The sequence below is a fragment of the Salmo trutta genome, chromosome 20, assembly GCF_901001165.1.
Source record: "Salmo trutta chromosome 20, fSalTru1.1, whole genome shotgun sequence".
NCBI classification, from domain to species: Eukaryota; Metazoa; Chordata; class Actinopteri; order Salmoniformes; family Salmonidae; genus Salmo; species Salmo trutta.
Window position 1 is genome coordinate 13,680,643 of NC_042976.1, and position 20,531 is coordinate 13,701,173.

General features: G+C 43.8%; 1 protein-coding gene across 2 annotated transcripts in view; it reads left to right on the forward strand.

The window, feature by feature from the left end:
• Positions 1-2,686: 2,686 nt before the first annotated feature.
• Positions 2,687-20,531, forward strand: part of LOC115155581 (raftlin-2-like) — a 40,104-nt gene continuing 22,259 nt past the window's right edge. Inside the window, exons 1-2 of one of the 2 annotated variants that reach the window (XM_029702307.1) lie at positions 2,687-2,981; positions 3,166-3,357. In XM_029702307.1, coding sequence (XP_029558167.1) covers positions 3,219-3,357 — 139 coding nt within the window. In that variant the 5' untranslated portion in view covers positions 2,687-2,981; positions 3,166-3,218. Of the gene's footprint in view, positions 2,982-3,165; positions 3,358-4,080; positions 4,117-20,531 lie in introns of those variants that run through there. The other variant, XM_029702308.1, reaches the window with a different exon arrangement.

Below are 20,531 nucleotides of genomic sequence, written 5' to 3' on the forward strand. Positions count from 1 at the left end.
AGTAGTGGAGAGGGTGGAGAGTTTTAAGTTCCTCCGCGAACACATCACGGACAAACTGAAATGGTCCACCCACACAGACAGCGTGGTGAAGAAGGCACAGCAGCGCCTCTTCAACCTCAGGAGGCTGAAGAAATTCGGCTTGTCACCAAAAACACTCACAAACTTTTGCAGATGCACAATCGAGGGCATCCTGTCGGGCTGTATCACCGCCTGGTATGGCAGCTGCTCCGCCCATAACCGGAAGGCTCTTCAGAGGGTAGTGAGGTCTGCACAACGCATCACCGGGTGCAAACTACCTGCCCTCCAGGACACCTACACCACCCGATGTCACAGGAAGGCCAAAAAGATCATCAAGGACAGCAACCACCCGAGCCACTGCCTGTTTACCACACTAACATCCAGAAGGCGAGGTCAGTACAGGTGCATCAAAGCTGTAACCGAGAGACTGAAAAACAGCTTCTATCTCAAGGCCATCAGACTGTTAAACAGCCATCACTAACATTGAGTGGCTGCTGCCAACATACTGACTCAACTCAAGCCACTTTAATAATGGGAAATTGATGTAATCAATTTATCACTTGCCACTTTATATTATTTATATTAGATAATGTTTACATAACGTACATTATTCATCTCATATGTATATACTGTACGCCATACCATCTACTGCATCTTGCCATCTTGATGTATTAGATGTATCACTAGCCACTTTATATAATGTTTTCATAACCTACATTACTCATCTCATATGTATATACTGTACTCTATGCCATCCTGATGTAATGTATCACCAGCCACCTTAAACAATGCCGCTTTATATGTTTTCATACCCTACAATACTCATCTCATATGTATATACTGTACTCCATACCATCTATTACATCTTGCCTACGACGTTCGGCCATCACTCATTTATATATTTTTATGTACATATTCGTATTCATTCCTTTACACTTGTGTGTACAAGGTAGTTGTTGTGGAATTGGTCGATTACTTGTTAGATATTACTGCATGGTCAGAACTAGAAGCACAAGCATTTCGCTACACTTGCATTAACACCTGCTAACCATGTGTATGTGACAAATAAATTTGATTTGATTTGTCTAGTGATAGGGATATGATAGAAGAATTTGTATGTTTAAGATAATGACTAAAGTATTCCACCCTGAAACCATATAATTGTATGAAATGTGTTAGAGTCATAATCCAATAATGTGTGTGACTAGGCCATTGTGTTACTATTTCGCAATATGAGCTGGGTATAGTTGAGACATTCAAGGACAACTGAACTGCCGACTTGTGACACTAATAACTGGAAAGAGGCCTCCCCACCCCTAGGAGGAGAACATGTTAGAAATGGCTAGGCTTGCAGAAGATGAGGAAACATGTTGCAGAAGGGTGATAAACAATGTATGTGAACTTTGGAAAAATACAGCCCACCTAAAGAGAGGTGGAGTTTCTACTGATGTGAGTTCATTTGTGTGTGTGTGTGCTATAAAAATATTGTGTTCTCATTTTGAAGACAGAGTGCTCTCTGAATAAAGTATTGATCTATTGCAGAATCTGAGACTTTGTCTAATTCTTCATTAACCAGAGTATTACAACCTCTGGGAATTGGTCAAAGCTATAAAATAGTTCAGTTAAAACATTGATAGCAAAATTCTCGTGACAGGATGTTACGTAATAGAATTGATTAATCTAAGGGAAATCATTTTCCATTGGTAAAAAAAATTCAATTGAGATGGACAATGGACAAAACGCCCACCACTCTCAATAATCTCTCGCTCAGAGCTTTTCATTGGAGTCATAAAGGTCCTCCAATTCATTGTTGACAAGTAGTGAAAAGCTGGATCGATAGACCGACTGTCAACTATACAGATGGACCATGATCTTCCTTGAACTAGGAAGATCATGGTCCATCTGTATAGTTAATTGTTTCAGTATGATATATTGGATAAAGTAATAAAGACAGACACCAATGTCTAGTTCAATAGCCTTGTTCATGCATTGTACAAATCCCTACACGCGGAGTCCGGGGAACAGTCCGGCTAGTCGATTACCTATCAACTAGACTCCGTAACATTAATCATGGTCCAACAGTGTCATAAGGAAAATGACTGGCCAGGTGAAATAAAGGATTTGGTGTATAAATCTTTGAGCAGGTGAAATCGTACCTTTGTCACAAGTTTCATTCATTTTCTTTGAACTTTATCTCCAGTGGCTTTGAATCATAGCAATGCACTCAAAAGTATCTACTGGTGTTGTAAATGTATATGAGTATTGCCTCATTACATAAAACAACTTCATTGAGAACCTGCAAAGGTTTTTCTATACAGATTACAGAGCCCAACATCCCTAGGCTTCACTGGGCAAAAACTGGTTGAATCAACATTGTTTCCACGCCCTTTTCAACCCAAAAATGAAATGTGATGATGTTGATTTGCAGAATGTCATCAAAGTAAGGGTGTTTCGTCTTGTTCTCAACCGTCAACCTAAATCCCATGTCATAGTGACATTTCATGTTGAATTTATGTTAGTTGACAACTCAACCAAATTGAGCCTAAATCAAAAATAGACGTTGAACTGACGTCTGTGCCCAGTGTGCTACATCTATAGACTACAGAAATATTTATATTTAGTAAATAAACCAAGCAGCCATTAAAATACAGGCCATATCATGCTGCACAAATCACCTCCTCGCCTTCGGTCCTCCCATGTTTTCTCCCTCCTGCGAGCAGCCACGCTTTGGCTATCATGAATCACTCACACATTTATTATTCGGCTTTACTAAAATCACTCGTTTTTTAAGTGGATGATACGAATAATATAATTTGATAGGCGGAAAGAAAACTAAAAGTGGATTTGTTGCCAATAAATCGACGTTAGCAACAAAGCAACCGCTCGCGCGCAGTGGTGAAGTTCTCAATTATTGTAACTTTTTCTGGTTTTTTTCCCAAGAACGAGGGAGCGAGAGCTGCACGGTGCGTTGAAAAATAACTATTTATAGAAAATATAACATTGCATATTTGTAATTTTATTGTGCGTTCTTTGGTTGCCTATGACAGTGATTATCCGGGGGCAACGTCAAACGGATATATAGCGTCAACCCACCCGGGATGGAGCAATCCGGTTAACTTAATAGCAATAGCAAAGCTCTGTTTGTAGGCTAACCGTCATCGTGCCCGGTTAGGGTGAGCTGGATATCCCGCCACGGCACTATGGGCTGCGGGTTGAGGAAACTGGAAGACCTGGAGGACAGTAGCCCCGGGAAGATATACTCCACTCTGAAGAGACCGCAAGTGGAGACCATAACAGACACCGTTTACGAGTATGTTCTACTGGACTTCAGTTTGGAAGGTATGCGTTAGGATATCATCTCACATTCATTGATAAAACAAAACGGGCAACTCTGGATTTATTCTGAACAATGTTTCTTTAGATATTGACTCTGCTACACTAACTGAATGCAAGAAAACAAAGAAAAACATGAATTACTATTTTCTTATGAAATAACCTGGGCTACTTCAAAGTCTTGTCCCCATTTTTACAATGTATGGAAGATTTGTTTTTCAAATACAAGCGTCTGTCTTTGGGCTGCTCCTAATTGGAACGAACTACATGTGTATCCTGATTCCTGTGCCCTGGCTACTCTGTTCTCTTCGCAAACGCTGTCATTTTATTATGCAGAGAAATAGGTCAGGAATTATTTTGCGTGCGTGCGCGCATCCATGTGGGATGAACGATACAGTACCTACTACTGCAGACACCCGCCACCACATTAGAATATGATTTATGATCATCTGGAACTGCCACAACAGCCTTCGTCAGACAGAACTTTTTTTTTTGTGTAATCCCGACAACATGAGGAGCTTTGGAAACTCATGCTGGCTGATGTTGTGCCCATGGCCGATTTGGAAGGGAAATTATGATTAAGTATAGCCGACCATGTTAACAGTGGCTTGTGTCCTTTTGAATTGAGTGTTGGTTTATAAAGTGTCTGGTAGAATCGAAACAATGGTGTTGAAATCAAATAATGGTCATCAATGCCATCCTAATACAGGGTTTGTCTTTTTTCCCTAGCACTACACATCTGATTCAAATCATCTAAGCTTGATGGTGAGTTGGTCAGCTGTGTAGAGCTAGGGCAAAAACCCAACACGTTCACCCCAGGACCCGGTTTGGGAAACCCTGCTCTAATACAAATGACATATTGGCCTCTGTAGACTGGGACTCCCTGGGGAGCCACCACTCTCTTGCTCACTGTGGTACCTCTGTGTCATCATGGATATGAGCTTTAGATGTGATTATTGGGTTTGGGCTGACAGTAAAGAGTGTCATGGCGCCCAGCCCAGGGGTTAGGAGTAAAGCCCACTAGTTGATAGAGTTCATACAGTCACTCTTATTCTACAGCACAGACCATTTATTATCTGGACATAGTCTGAATTCATTTGAGTATATTCTCAATAAGCGTGTGTGTGTTTGTTTAAAACAGCCTTTTTTGGGAGATCAGCAGAAAGTCATGGGTTTCCTCCACACCAGCCAAATATTACCATGGCCAGTTAAACTGGATTTAGGAGTCTCCGTCTGTGTAGGCTGGTTGTGACTTCCATAACCAACCGAAACCTGGTAAAGAAGAAAACATGGCCTCATATACCTTACTGAAATACTGTACTACTTATTTTAAATATCAAATGATATGTCTAGTACTACTATGTACATAATAAGACTGTGGTACAGGTTGTCAAGTTCAACCCTAAATACCTTGAGTATGTTATTGAAATGAGGAGCGGTGACTGGAGACAGAGAGAAGCTGTATAATAGATGTCCTGAGGGTCTTTTTTGGAGCATACATAACCCTGAACGTGACTGAGCTCCGTTCCCGAGTGCAGGGCACCTGGCCTGCAGATGTCTCCGAGGCAAAGCACATCACAAGAATACCTCTTTCTCTCTGCTATGTCAGAGTGCCTCGTGTCTGTCTCTAGGCCTGTGTATAATAGATAGACATCCACACACTGTTGAATAACAGGAACACTCCAAAAAGTGTCTGGAAATGCAACAAAAATATGTTTTTAATTTGATGCTCATTGGTCAAGAATAAAAAGGACTGCGGTGCCTACTGCTTTTCATGCCTTTATGTATTGCGTGTCTGGCTGTGTCACAGAGTTATCTTTATTCTATGTGGGGGATCTTAGCCACATTTGATGCTTGCTGTTGATACTGTATTTTTCCCAAGCCAAGTGGCTCCCATGACCTCCAGTAGCAGGCCAAGTGGCTCCCATGACCTCCAGTAGCAGGCCAAGTGGCTCCCATGACCTCCAGTAGCAGGCCAAGTGGCTCCCATGACCTCCAGTAGCAGGCCAAGTGGCTCCCATGACCGCCTGTACCAGGCCAAGTGGCTCCCATGACCTCCAGTAGCAGGCCAAGTGGCTCCCATGACCTCCAGTAGCAGGCCAAGTGGCTCCCATGACCTCCAGTAGCAGGCCAAGTGGCTCCCATGACCTCCAGTACCAGGCCAAGTGGCTCCCATGACCTCCAGTAGCAGGCCAAGTGGCTCCCATGACCTCCAGTAGCAGGCCAAGTGGCTCCCATGACCTCCAGTACCAGGCCAAGTGGCTCCCATGACCTCCAGAACAATCATATATTTACAGACATTCGCACACAAAACACACTCACTCAAAACGCACACAAACACCTTAGACTGAGATAACAGATAATAAGATCCTGGCAAGTCCAGATCACAGTGAAATCTCTAGACGAGTGAGTGGCCAGGGAAGCAGAGAAAGGGAAGCTTTTGGCGCCAACAGAGATGGTCGCCTCGCTTCACGTTCTTAGGAAACTATGCAGTATTTCGGTTTTTTATGTATTATTTCTTACATTGTTACCCCAGGAAATCTTAAGTCTTATTACATACAGCCGGGAAGAACTATTGGATATAAGAGCAACGTCAACTTACCAACATTACGACCAGGAATACGACTTTCCCGAAGCGGATCTTTGTTTGGACCACCACCCAGGACAATGGATCTAATCCCAGTAGGTGACCCAAAACAACGGCGCCGCAGAAGGGGCAGACGGAGTGGTCTTCTGGTGAGGCTCCCTAGACGGCACATTGCTCACCGCTCCCGAGTATACTACTCGCCAATGTCCAGTCTCTTGAAAGAAAGGTAGACGAAATTCGAGCAATGGTTGCCTTCCAGAGAGACATCAGAGATTGTAACCTTCTCTGTTTCACTGAAACATGGCTCACTCGGGATATGTTATCAGAGTCGGTACAGCCACCCAGTTTCTTCACACATCGCGCCGACAGAGACAGACACCTCTCTGGTAAGTGTGATCATAACAACATACAGAAACTCAAGTCCTTTTGTTCACCTGACCGAGAATTCCTTACAATCAAATGCCGACCACATTATCTACCAAGAGAATTCTCTTCGATTATAATCACAGCCGTGTATATCCCCCCCAAGCAGACACCTCGACGGCTCTGAAAGAACTTCAAAGCTAATCTGAAAACATGGCTCCCTAAATTTTATCAGCATATCGAATGAACGACCTGGGCTGGCAGCATTCTGGATCATTGCTACTCTCACTTCCGCGACGGATACAAAGCCCTCCCTCGCCCTCCTTTCAGCAAATCTGACCACGACTCCATTTTGTTGCTCCCAGCCTATAGACATAAATGCTCAGGTCTGTTCAACGCTGGTCCGAACAATTGGATTCCACCCTTCAAGACTGCTTCGATCACGTGGACTGGGATATGTTCCGGATAGCCTCAGACAACAACATTGATGTATATGCTGATTTGGTGAGTGAGTTTATTAGCAAGTGCATCGGTGATGTTGTACCCACGGTGACTATTAAAACCTTCCCCAACCAGAAACCGTGGATTGATGGCAGCATTCACGCGAAACAGAAAGCGCAAACCACGGCTTTTAATCATGGCAAGGCGACCGGAAACATGACCGAATACAAACAGTGTAGCTATTCCCTCCGCAAGGCAATCAAACAAGCTAAGCGTCAGTATAGAGACAAAGTAGAGTCACAATTCAACGGCTCAGACAGGAAATGTATGTGGCAGGGTCTACAGTCAATCACGGATTACAAAAACAAAACCAGCTCTGTCACGGACACCAACGTCTTGCTCCCAGACAAATTAAACAACTTCTTTGCTCGCTTTGAGGACAATACAGGGCCAGTGACACGGCCCGCTACCAAAACCTGCGGGCTCTCCTTCACCGCGGCCAACGTGAGTAAAACATTTAAACGTGTTAATCCTCGCAAGGCTGCAGGCCCAGACGGCATCCCCGGCCACGTCCTCAGAGCATGCGCAGACCAGCTGGCTGGTGTGTTTACGGGCATATTCAATCAATCCCTATCCCAGTCTGCTGTTCCCACATGCTTCAAGAGGGCCACCATTGTTCCTATTCCCAAGAAAGCTAACTGAGCTAATCACTATCGCCCCGTAGCACTTACTTCTGTCATCATGAAGTGCTTTGAGAGACTAGTCAAGGATCATATCACCTCCACCCTACCTGACACCCTAGACCCACTCCAATTTGCTTACCGACCCAATAGGTCCACAGACGACGCAATCGCAATCACACTGCACACTGCCCTAACCCATCTGGACAAGAGGAATACCTATGTAAGAATGCTGTTAATCGATTATAGCTCAGCATTTAACACCATAGTACCTTCCAAACTCGTCATTAAGCTCTTGACCCTGGGTCTCGACCCCGCCCTGTGCAACTGGGTCCTGGACTTCCTGACGGGCCACCCCCAGGTGGTGAGGGTAGGAAACAACATCTCCACCTCATTGATCCTCAACACTGTGGCCCCACAAAGGTGCGTTCTCAGCCCTCTCCTGTACTCCCTGTTCACCCATGACTGCGTGGCCATGCACGCCTCCAACTCAATCATCAAGTCTGCAGACGACACTACAGTGGTAGGCTTGATTACCAACAACGACGAGATGGCCTACAGGGAGGAGGTGAAGGCCCTCGGAATGTGGTGTCAGGAAAAAAACCTCACACTCAACGTCAACAAAACAAAGGAGATGATCGTGGACTTCAAGAAACAGCAGAGGGAGCACCCCCCTATCCACATCGACGGGACAGTAGTGGAGAAGGTGGAAAGTTTTAAGTTCCTCCGCGTACACATCACGGACAAACTGAAATGGTCCACCCACACAGACAGCGTGGTGAGGAAAGCGCAACAGCGCCTCTTCAACCTCAGGAGGCTGAAGAAATTTGGCTTGTCACCGAAAACACTCACAAACTTTTACAGATGCACAATCGAGAGCATCCTGTCGGGCTGTATCACTGCCTGGTACGGCAACTGCTCCGCCCACAACCGTAAGGCTCTCCAGAGGGTAGTGAGTTCTGCACAACTCATCACCGGGGTCAAACTACCAGCCCTCCAGCACACCTACACCGCCTGATGTCACAGGAAGGCCAAAAAGATCATCAAGGACAACAACCACCTGAGCCACTGCCTGTTCACCCCGCTACCATCCAGAAGGTGAGGTCAGTACAGGTGCATCAAAGCTAGGACCGAGAGACTGAAAAACAGCTTCTATCTCAAGGACATCAGACAGTTAAACAGCCATCACTAACATTGAGTGGCTGCTGCCAACATACTGACTCAATCTCTAGCCACTTTAATAATAAAAAATTGGATGTAATAAATGTATCACTAGCCACTTTATATAATGTTTACATACCCTACATTACTCATCTCATATGTACAGTTGAAGTTGGAAGTTTACATTCACTTAGGTTGGAGTCATTAAACAGATTTTTCGTTAACGAACTATAGTTTTGTCAAGTCTGTTAGGACATCTACTTTGTGCATGACAAAAGTATCTAAATCCACAGTAAAACGAGTCCTATATTGACATAACCTGAAAGGCCCCTCAGCAAGAAAGAAGCCACTGCTCCAAAACCGCCATAAAAAAAGCCAGACTACGGTTTGCAACTGCACATGGGGACAAAGATCATACTTTTTGGAGAAATGTCCTCTCGTCTGATGAACGAAAAATAGAACTGTTTGGCCATAATGACCATCGTTATGTTTGGAGGAAAAAGGGGGAGGCTTGCAAGCCCGAAGAACACCATCCCAACCGTAAAGCACAGGGGTGGCAGCATCATGTTGTTGGGGTGCTTTGCTGCAGAAGGTACTGGTGCACTTCACAAATAGATGGCATCATGAGGAAAATTATGTGGATATATTGAAGCAACATCTCAAGACATCAGTCAGGAAGTTAAAGCTTGGTCGCAAATGGATCTTCCAAATGGACAATGACCCCAAGCATACTTCCAAAGTTGTGTCAAAATAGCTTAAGGACAACAAAATCAAGATATTGGAGTGGCCATCACAAAGCCCTGACCTCAATCCTATAGAAAATATGTGGGCAGAACTGAAAAAGCGTGTGCGAGCAAGGAGGCCTACAAACCTGACTCAGTTACACCAGCTCTGTCAGGAGGAATGGGCCAAAATGCACCCAACTTATTGTGCGACGCTTGCAGAAGGCTACCCAAAACGTTTGACCCAAGTTAAACCATTTTAAAGGCAATGCTACCAAATACTAATTGAGTGTATGTAAACTTCTGACCCACTGGGAATGTGATGAAAGAAAAAAAGCTGAAATAAATCATTCTCTCCTATTATTCTGACATTTCACATTCTTAAAATAAAGTTGTGATCCTAACTGGGCTAAAACAGGGAATTGTTACTAGGATTAAATGTCAGGAATTGTGAAAAACGGAGTTTAAATGTATTTGGCTAAGGTGTATGTAATCTTCCGACTTCAACTGTATATACTTTACTCTATACCATGTACTGCATCTTGCCTATGCCGCACGGCCATCGCTCATCCATATATTTATAGTATGTACATATTCTTATTCATTCCTTAACACCTGTGTGTGTAAGGTAGTTGTTGTGAAATTGCTAGATTACTTGTTAGATATTACTGCACGGTTGGCACTAGAAACACAAGGATTTCGCTACACTCGCATTAACATCTGCTAACCATGTGTATGTGACCAATAAAATTGTATTTGATTGTTGAGTGGGTGATGTCTGTCATCTCACTGTGTGTGATGGGTCCCACCTGAGCTCTAGAGCAAGGAGAGTGACACACTTCGACCAATAGCTCCCTAGTGGAGCTCAACGCCGGGCTATTCATCCAGTCTCTTGTGTAACACACAGGTCCGTCTCTCTGGTCTGGGCTCCCCTCCCATTCCCTGCACACCCCCACCCACCAGCCCAGTAGCAGCCCAGCCCAGCCCCGCCCAGTAGCAGCTCAGCCCCGCCCAGTCCCAGCCCAGTAGCACCCCAGTAGCTTAGCCTCCTTTTTAAAGCTCCATTACTCCTGCCTGTGACGGAAGCAGAGGCCTGGGGCAGCACATCAAAGTGGCTTATTGCTAAAGCCTCACAAGCTTATTAGTTCAGCCCCGCAGTCAGTGTGGATGGAAGGAGGGATGGGGGAGAGCTGGACCCAGGACAGAGGCTGGACAGCAGCCCGTGAATAGAGGGGCAGAGTGGGCATCACACTGCTGATCCACTGGGGCTCTACTGGGCTGAGTGGGGGGAGGGGATGGAAAGGAGCTGGTTGGTTGGATGGATAGATGTATTAGGTTGGAGGATAAATGCACAGGGAGGGATTTGTAGATGAAGGTGAATGGACAGATGTATTCATTAAATATTGTAGTTTGATGGGAGGATGGGACTGAAGGATACATGGAAGGATTTGAGAATGAGTGTATCCACCCACCCTGTTATCCTAAAATAGTATGACTAAAGTAGTCTGTCTGAGGTTGGTGACCTCTGACTGCTGAACCTGGATTTCCGTGTAAAAGGACTCATGAGCACCAACATGTGAAGTTCATAGGAGAGTAAATCCATTTGAATTCAATCAAAAACAGGGTTGTCAAACTATTTTATAATTTCTAGAAAAAAATATTTTAATAGTAATTGATATTTATTTACCTTTTTAAAATCAAATATCTAAATGCGTAAACTCATATTTTTTCATATTTGCATATATTGTAGCTTAGACCCTATTTTCACAATCTTTTGTTTTTGTGCTCGAAATATAATTTATAGAATGGACCTATCCTTCAGACCACTGCAATTTAGTTGTTACACCATTGATGTTTAAATTGAATTTACATTTTTACTAACACAAAGATGGCTGCCACTGTCGAATGTCAACTTAAATGGACAGGGTCTATTCTATTATCTATACTGCTCAAAAAAATAAAGGGAACACTTAAACAACACATCCTAGATCTGAATGAAAGAAATAATCTTATTAAATACTTTTTTCTTTACATAGTTGAATGTGCTGACAACAAACGGAACGGGCGGGCCAGTCCATAGCATCAAATCCTTCTTCTTGCAGGAACTGCTGACACACTCCAGCCACATGAGGTCTAGCATTGTCTTGCATTAGGAGGAACCCAGGGCCAACCGCACCAGCATATGGTCTCACAAGGGGTCTGAGGATCTCATCTCAGTACCTAATGGCAGTCAGGCTACCTCTGGCGAGCACATGGAGGGCTGTGCGGCCCCCCAAAGAAATGCCACCCCACACCATGACTGACCCACCGCCAAACCGGTCATGCTGGAGGATGTTGCAGGCAGCAGAACGTTCTCTACGGCGTCTCCAGACTCTGTCACGTCTGTCACATGTGCTCAGTGTGAACCTGCTTTCATCTGTGAAGAGCACAGGGCGCCAGTGGCGAATTTGCCAATCTTGGTGTTCTCTGGCAAATGCCAAAAGTCCTGCACGGTGTTGGGCTGTAAGCACAACCCCCACCTGTGGACGTCGGGCCCTCATACCACCCTCATGGAGTCTGTTTCTGACCGTTTGAGCAGACACATGCACATTTGTGGCCTGCTGGAGGTCATTTTGCAGGGCTCTGGCAGTGCTCCTCCTGCTCCTCCTTGCACAAAGGCGGAGGTAGCGGTCCTGCTGCTGGGTTGTTGCCCTCCTACGACCTCCTCCACGTCTCCTGATGTACTGGCCTGTCTCCTGGTAGCGCCTCCATGCTCTGGACACTACGCTGACAGACACAGCAAACCTTCTTGCCACAGCTCGCATTGATGTGCCATCCTGGATGAGCTGCACTACCTGAGCCACTTGTGTGGGTTGTAGACTCCGTCTCATGCTACCACTAGAGTGAAAGCACCGCCAGCATTCAAAAGTGACCAAAACATCAGCCAGGAAGCATAGGAACTGAGAAGTGGTCTGTGGTCCCCACCTGCAGAACCACTCCTTTATTGGGGGTGTCTTGCTAATTGTCTATAATTTCCACCTGTTGTCTATTCCATTTGCACAACAGCATGTGAAATTTGTCAATCAGTGTTGCTTCCTAAGTGGACAGTTTGATTTCACAGAAGTGTGATTGACTTGGAGTTACATTGTGTTGTTTAAGTGTTCCCTTTATTTTTTTGAGCAGTGTATATTTCTATGATTTCAATAGGTTTCCAAGGGAGAATTGACTGCATAATTTAAAACAACAGATATTCCCATTCAAACATTCTCTGATGTGTGGACCTCCAACCATCTCTGTGGAGCAATTTCAAAGTTACTATTTCAATTGTATTCCAATTTTAGTACATGTACTGTATCAGCCAAAATATGAAACCCACCCTTTATTCAAGAGCATTTGTGTCTGAACCGATGGTGGGCACACCAAAACATGGTACGCTTGGAGTTTATGCCTTTTTAGATAATTGATCATTGACGTTTTAAGGTATGTTTATAAAAACTGTTTTGTACGTTTTTCAATGATATCAATCTCAACCGTTTATGTTTTCCTGTGATGAAGACATGGATGTCTCATGGTATGGTGGGGTATGCAAAATGGGTCAATTTTGAGCACCTTTATTGCTTGAATGTTTTGTCATTTAAGGTTTAAAAAAGTAACTTTCTGAGCACTTCTACAATGGGCAAATACAGAGCATTCTGAAAGTTTTCAGACCGCTTTGTCCACATTTTGTTACATTTTGCCTTATTCTAAAATGGATTCAATTGTTTTTTTCCCTCAATCTACACACAATACCCCATAATGACAGACATTTTTTGCAAATGTATTAAAAATAAAAAATGGAAATATGACATTTACGTAAGTATTCAGACCCTTTACTTAGTACTTTGTTGAAGCACCTTTTGGCAGTTATTATAGCCTCAAGTCTTCTTGGGTATGACGCTACAAGCTTGGCACCCCTGTATTTGGGGAGTTTCTCCCATTCTACTTGGTAGATTCTCTCAAACTCTGTCAGGTTGGATGATGAGTGTCACTGCACAGTTATTTTCAGGTCTCCAGAGATGTTAGATCGGGTTCAAGTCCGGGCTCTGGTTGGGAATCTCAAGGACATTCAGAGACTTGTCCCAAAGCCACACCTGCATTGTCTTGGTTGTATGCTTAGGGTCGTTGTCCTGATGGAAGGTGAACCTTCGCCCCAGTCTGAGGTCCTGTGTGCTCTGGAGCAGGTTTTCATGAAGGATCTCTCTGTACTTTGCTCTGTTCATCTTTCACTTGATCCTGACTAGTCTTCCAGTCCCTGCCGCTGAACAACATCCCCACAGCATGATGCTGCCACCACCATGCTTCACTGTACGGATGGGGCCAGGTTTCCTCCAGACGTGGCACTTGGCATTCAGGCCAAAGAGTTCAGTCTTGGTTTCATCATGGTCTGAGAGTCCTTTAGGTGCCTTTTGGCAAACTCCAAGCGGGCTGTCTTGTGCTTTTTACTGAGGAGTGGCTTCAGTCTGGCCACTCTACCATAAAGGCCTGATTGGTGGAGTGCTGCAGAGATGGTTGTCCTTCTGGAAGGTTCTCCCATCTCCACAGAGGAACTCTAGAGCTCTGTCAGAGCTCTTTGTCACCTCCCTGACAAAGGCCCTTTTCCCCCGATTGTTCAGTTTGGCCGGCCAACCAGCTCTAGGAAGTTCTTGGTGGTTCCAACTTATTCTATTTAAGAATGATGGAGGCCAATGTGTTCTTGGAAACCTTCAATGCTGCAGAAATGTTTTGGTACCCTTCCCCAGATCTGTTCCTCATCACAATCCTGTCTCGGAGCTCTACGGACAGTTCCTTTGACCTCATGGCTTGGTTTTTGCTCTGACAACTGTGGGATCTTATATAGAGAGGTGTGTGCCTTTCCAAATCATGTCCAATCAATTGAATTTCCCACAGGTGGACTCAATCAAGTTGTAGAAACATCTCAAGGATGATCAATGGAAACAGGATGCACCTGAGCTCAATTTCGAGTCTCATAGCAAAGGGTCTGTATACTTATGTAAATAAGGTATGTTTTTTTATTTATAATACATTTGCAAAAATTTCTAAACCTGTTTTTGCTTTTTCATTATGGGTCATTGTGTGTAGATTGCTGAGGATTTTTTTTATTTAATCAATTTTAGAATATGGCTGTAACGTAACAAAATGTGTAAAAAGTCAAGGGGTCTGAATACTTTCCGACGGCACTGTATGATTTACCACACCCGGTCTCAGGGATGGCTAGCTCTGGAAATGTATTTGGTCTTTACTGAGTCAGAGAAGTCATCTTTTTATTTTCTTGTACCTTATTTGTAGAACAATCTTCAAAATGTTCTTAAATGTGATGTTCTGGTGCCTCTAGGTGAATTCAGAAAGCTGATTGAGGACCATATTACTGATGAATGTGATGTTCTGGTGCCTCTAGGTCCATTCAGAATGCTGATTGAGGACCTTATTACTGATGAATGTGATGTTCTGGTGCCTCTAGGTCCATTCAGAATGCTGATTGAGGACCTTATTACTGATGAATGTGATGTTCTGGTGCCTCTAGGTCCATTCAGAATGCTGATTGAGGACCTTATTACTGATGAATGTGATGTTCTGGTGCCTCTAGGTCCATTCAGAATGCTGATTGAGGACCTTACTACTGATGAATGTGATGTTCTGGTGCCTCTAGGTCCATTCAGAATGCTGATTTGAGGACCATATTACTGATGAATGTGATGTTCTGGTGCCTCTAGGTCCATTCAGAATGCTGATTGAGGACCATATTACTGATGAATGTGATGTTCTGGTGCCTCTAGGTCCATTCAGAATGCTGATTGAGGACCTTATTACTGATGAATGTGATGTTCTGGTGCCTCTAGGTCCATTCAGAATGCTGATTGAGGACCTTACTACTGATGAATGTGATGTTCTGGTGCCTCTAGGTCCATTCAGAATGCTGATTGAGGACCTTATTACTGATGAATGTGATGTTCTGGTGCCTCTAGGTCCATTCAGAATGCTGATTGAGGACCTTATTACTGATGAATGTGATGTTCTGGTGCCTCTAGGTCCATTCAGAAAGCTGATTGAGGACCTTATTACTGATGAATGTGATGTTCTGGTGCCTCTAGGTCCATTCAGAATGCTGATTGAGGACCTTATTACTGATGAATGTGATGTTCTGGTGCCTCTAGGTCCATTCAGAAAGCTGATTGAGGACCTTATTACTGATGAATGTGATGTTCTGGTGCCTCTAGGTCCATTCAGAATGCTGATTGAGGACCTTACTACTGATGAATGTGATGTTCTGGTGCCTCTAGGTCCATTCAGAATGCTGATTGAGGACCTTATTACTGATGAATGTGATGTTCTGGTGCCTCTAGGTCCATTCAGAATGCTGATTGAGGACCTTATTACTGATGAATGTGATGTTCTGGTGCCTCTAGGTCCATTCAGAATGCTGATTGAGGACCTTATTACTGATGAATGTGATGTTCTGGTGCCTCTAGGTCCATTCAGAATGCTGATTGAGGACCTTATTACTGATGAATGTGATGTTCTGGTGCCTCTAGGTCCATTCAGAATGCTGATTGAGGACAATATTACTGATGAATGTGATGTTCTGGTGCCTCTAGGTCCATTCAGAATGCTGATTGAGGACCTTATTACTGATGAATGTGATGTTCTGGTGCCTCTAGGTCCATTCAGAATGCTGATTGAGGACAATATTACTGATGAATGTGATGTTCTGGTGCCTCTAGGTCCATTCAGAATGCTGATTGAGGACCATATTACTGATGAATGTGATGTTCTGGTGCCTCTAGGTCCATTCAGAATGCTGATTGAGGACCTTATTACTGATGAATGTGATGTTCTGGTGCCTCTAGGTCCATTCAGAATGCTGATTGAGGACCTTATTACTGATGAATGTGATGTTCTGGTGCCTCTAGGTCCATTCAGAAAGCTGATTGAGGACAATATTACTGATGAATGTGATAGTTTTTTATGACTGTGTTTTTCTTTCTGCTTCTGTTTTTTGTATTATGATGTATGTATTTCTGTAATTCAGGGTTCATATGTAAAAGAGACTATGGTTTCAGTATGACTCCCTGATAAAATGTAAATTAAAATTGGTGTGAAAATTACCATATGAGTTGGTACAAATAGATACAAATAGATCTAGGACTACCAATAACCTATGGGCAATTCCACTGTCACCGAATTACACTTTGACTCAGATTTTTCACTTTAAAATGTATGCCAAACAAAAAACATTGATTTCAAGGTTTGCACAATGGCTACTTTTAACAATTTCCATTGGAAAAAAATAAATAATCAAAAATGAACTGCACAGATGCCAACTTTGATAACGGAATTACGGTGTTCTCGCTCAGGTTTTTATGCAAGATTCAAAGTTGTCTGCAGAAAGAATGGTGTGTCAGCTATGACATGGTGATTGAACTAGAGTGAAGTGGATTTACACCCGGTAACAGAATTACATCATGAGTTCCTGATCTGTACTACACAGAAATGAATAAGTATAAATGTGAATGTCATTCTCCTCATGTTTCACAACTTTGGACATCAGTGCAGTACAATAGTACAGAGTAGCGTACAGTATACTCTACTGTACTCAGTATTGTACTGTGCTCTACTCACTGTACTGTACTGTTCTATCCAAACATACATCTATGATAGGTTCAGATGTGGTCCAGTCCAGTCTGTCTGCGGGCGTTAACATCAAGACCAGGGTGGACTGACCAAATGTCGATGTCCATGGCTGTCCGGTGTCTGTAGGTGCTCAGTGGGTGAGGATGCTGGCTACGATGCTGGCTACAGTAAATGCAAAGAGAGGGGGCTCATGGGTAGGTGTCAGAAAAAGCTGGGTGAGTTGAGGAAGAGAAAGAAAGATGGGCCTCCCAAGTGGTGCAGCGGTCTAAGACACTGCATTTTTCCCAAAAATATGTGGCTTGATGTGTGTGTGTGTGTGTGTGTGTGTGTTTACAGGTAGGATGAGTTACACAAATTATTTAGCTTCAGTCGCCTGGTATGTGACGGTGGCAAAGTTGGTTTGACTTCGGATAGGCTCTCTCTGGGGCTAGTTAGAGACCATCAATAAATTATATAATCTAAATGGGACTTATAATCTAAATGGATCATGTTGCACACCTTTTAGTTCTCATGAAATGCTTTCAATATTTGTATATGAATTTCTACAATTTATAGTTGGAGGGTTTTAAATCATTGAAATTTGGCGCTATTAGAATTGTAACATTGTCACATGTACATTGTGTAATTTACCAATGGTCCCTAACGAGTTCTATAGGGATATCCAAAGTCAACCCAAATTTACCACGGCTATTACGATTGGGTCGCATGCAGCTGCACTCCGAATTGATGATTACTTGTGTGCTGCCAGCTGTTGGCAGGATCGAAACAAACCCAACCTTAATTTACGTTGTGATGTAGTCACGACTACAAGTCTCACTAAACAAAGTTTTAGACAAGACTGACTTTATGACCAAAATTATTCTATTTACACTTTGTAGTAAATTATGACAGTAGAATGACTCATTGATGCCACATAGGCTGTTTTCTAAACAAGATGTTGTTTTTTAGGGGCAGTTGCTCTTTAAATTTGGAAGAGACTACAAGGTCAGTGGTATCAGCTGACCTGGCTGGCGTTGTGATATGGTTCAACACACAGTGAAGAATCAATTCTGCTCGGCTCAATTGAGTTTCCAGTGAACTCAAGGGACCCTGATTGGCAGAACGGTGTACTGTTTAGCTAATGTAATGATCTGCTAGCAGAGATGGATACATTAGTAGGTTAAGTGCCTTGATAATCACATTAAGATGATACTTTCCTCTTTGCCATGAGATCAACAGTATCACACTTGCTCTCCGCTTTCATGTTTATCTCCTGGACTCCTGTAGTACAGTGCCCTCAAAATATTCACACCTTGATTTTTTTTTTCTCCACATTTTGTTGTAACCAGCCTGCATTTAAAATTGATTAAATGTAGTTTTTTTGTCACTGGCCGACACACAATACCCCATAATGTCAAAGTGGAATTATGAAGGGTAAAAAGAAAAAAGAAAAACAGATTGAATATCCCTTTTGAGTATGGTGAAGTTATTTATTACACTTTGGATGGTGTACCAATACACAGGGACAATTTAAACCACCGTTTCTCTCAAATAAAAAGCCTGCCGAGGATAACATTTTGATTAAAAGCATCACTTCTCCGATTCTTCTCAGTTATGATGCCAGAGTCAGACAGAACTTGCTTAGGCAAGCAAGAAGAGGAATCTGTACGCTTCAGTGATAAAGAGTCAGAGAAAGAGATTAGCTTTGTTACAGATACAGGCATCGTTCCTAACTCAGTTGCCGGAGAGGAAGGAAACCGCTCAGGGATTTCACCACGAGGCCAATGGTGACTTTAAAACAGTTACAAAAGTTTATTGGCTGTGATAGGAAAAACTGAGGATGGATCAACAACATTGTAGTTACCTCATAATACTAACCTAATTGACAGAGTGAAAAGAAGGAAGCCTGTACAGAATAAAAATATTCCAAAACATGCATCCTGTTTGCAACAAGCCACTAAAGTAATACTGCAAAAGATTTGGCAAAGCAATTCACTTTTTGTCCTGAATACAAAGTGTTATGTTTGGGACAAATCCAATACGACACATTATTGAGTACCACTCTCCATGACTAGGCCATTCCAAGACGTTTAAATGTTTCCCCTTAAACCACAAGTGTTGCTTTAGCAATATACTTAGGGTCATTGTCCTGCTGGAAGGTGAACCTCCGTCCCAGTCTCAAATCTCTGTAAGACTGAAACAGGTTTCCCTCAAGAATTTCCTTGTATTTAGCGTCATCCATCATTCCTTCAATTCGGAAAAGTTTCCCAGTCCCTGCCGATGGGAAAACATCCACAGCATGATGCTGCCACCACCATGCTTCACTGTGGGGATAGGGTTCTCGGGGTGATGCGAGATGTTGGGTTTGCGCCAGACATAGCGTTTTCCTTGATGGCCAAAAAGCTACATTTTAGTCTCATCTGACCAGAGTACTTTGTTTGGGTAGTCTCCCACATGGCTTTTGGCAAACACTAAATGAGTTTGCTTATTTTTTTTCTTTAAGCAATGGCTTTTTTCTGGCCACTCTTTCGTAAAGCCCAGCTCTGTGGAGTGTACGGCTTAAAGTGGTCCTTTGGACAGATACTCCAATCTCCGCTGTGGAGCTTTGCAGCTCCTTCAGGGTTATCTTTGGTCTCTTTGTTGCCTCTGATTAATGCCCTCCTTGCCTGGTCTGTGAGTTTTGGTGGACGGCCCTCTCTTGGCAGGTTTGTTGTGGTGCCATATTCTTTCAATTTTTTTAATAATGGATTTAATGATGGTCTGTGGGATGTTCAAAATTTCAGATATTTTTTTATAACTCAACCCTGATCTGTACTTCTCCACAACTTTCTCCCTGACCTGTTTGGAGATCTCCTTGGTCTTCGTGGTGCCGCTTGCTTGGTGGTGCCCCTTAGTGTGTTGCAGACTCTGGGGCCTTTCAGAATAGGTGTGTGTGTGTGTGTGTGTGTGTGTGTGTGTATATAAGACGGAGCTGCTCTTCCTCCCGGGGAAGGACTGCCCGTTCCATGATCTCGCCATCACGGTTGACAACTCCCTTGTGTCCTCCTCCCAGAGTGCTAAGAACCTTGGCGTGATCCTGGACAACACCCTGTCGTTCTCCACTAACATCAAGGCGGTGACCCGATCCTGTAGGTTCATGCTCTACAACATCCGCAGAGTACGACCCTGCCTCACACAGGAAGCGACGCAGGTCCTAATCCAGGCACTTGTCATCTCCCGTCTGGATTACTGCAACTCGCTGTTGGCTGGGCTCCCTGCCTGTGCCATTAAACCCCTACAACTCATCCAGAACGCCGCAGCCCATCTGGTGTTCAACCTTCCCAAGTTCTCTCACGTCACCCCGCTCCTCCGCTCTCTCCACTGGCTTCCAGTTGAAGCTCGCATCCGCTACAAGACCATGGTGCTTGCCTACGGAGCTGTGAGGGGAACGGCACCTCCGTACCTTCAGGCTCTGATCAGGCCCTACACCCAAACAAGGGCACTGCGTTCATCCACCTCTGGCCTGCTGGCCCCCCTACCTCTGAGGAAGCACGGTTCCCGCTCAGCCCAGTCCAAACTGTTCGCTGCTCTGGCACCCCAATGGTGGAACAAGCTCCCTCA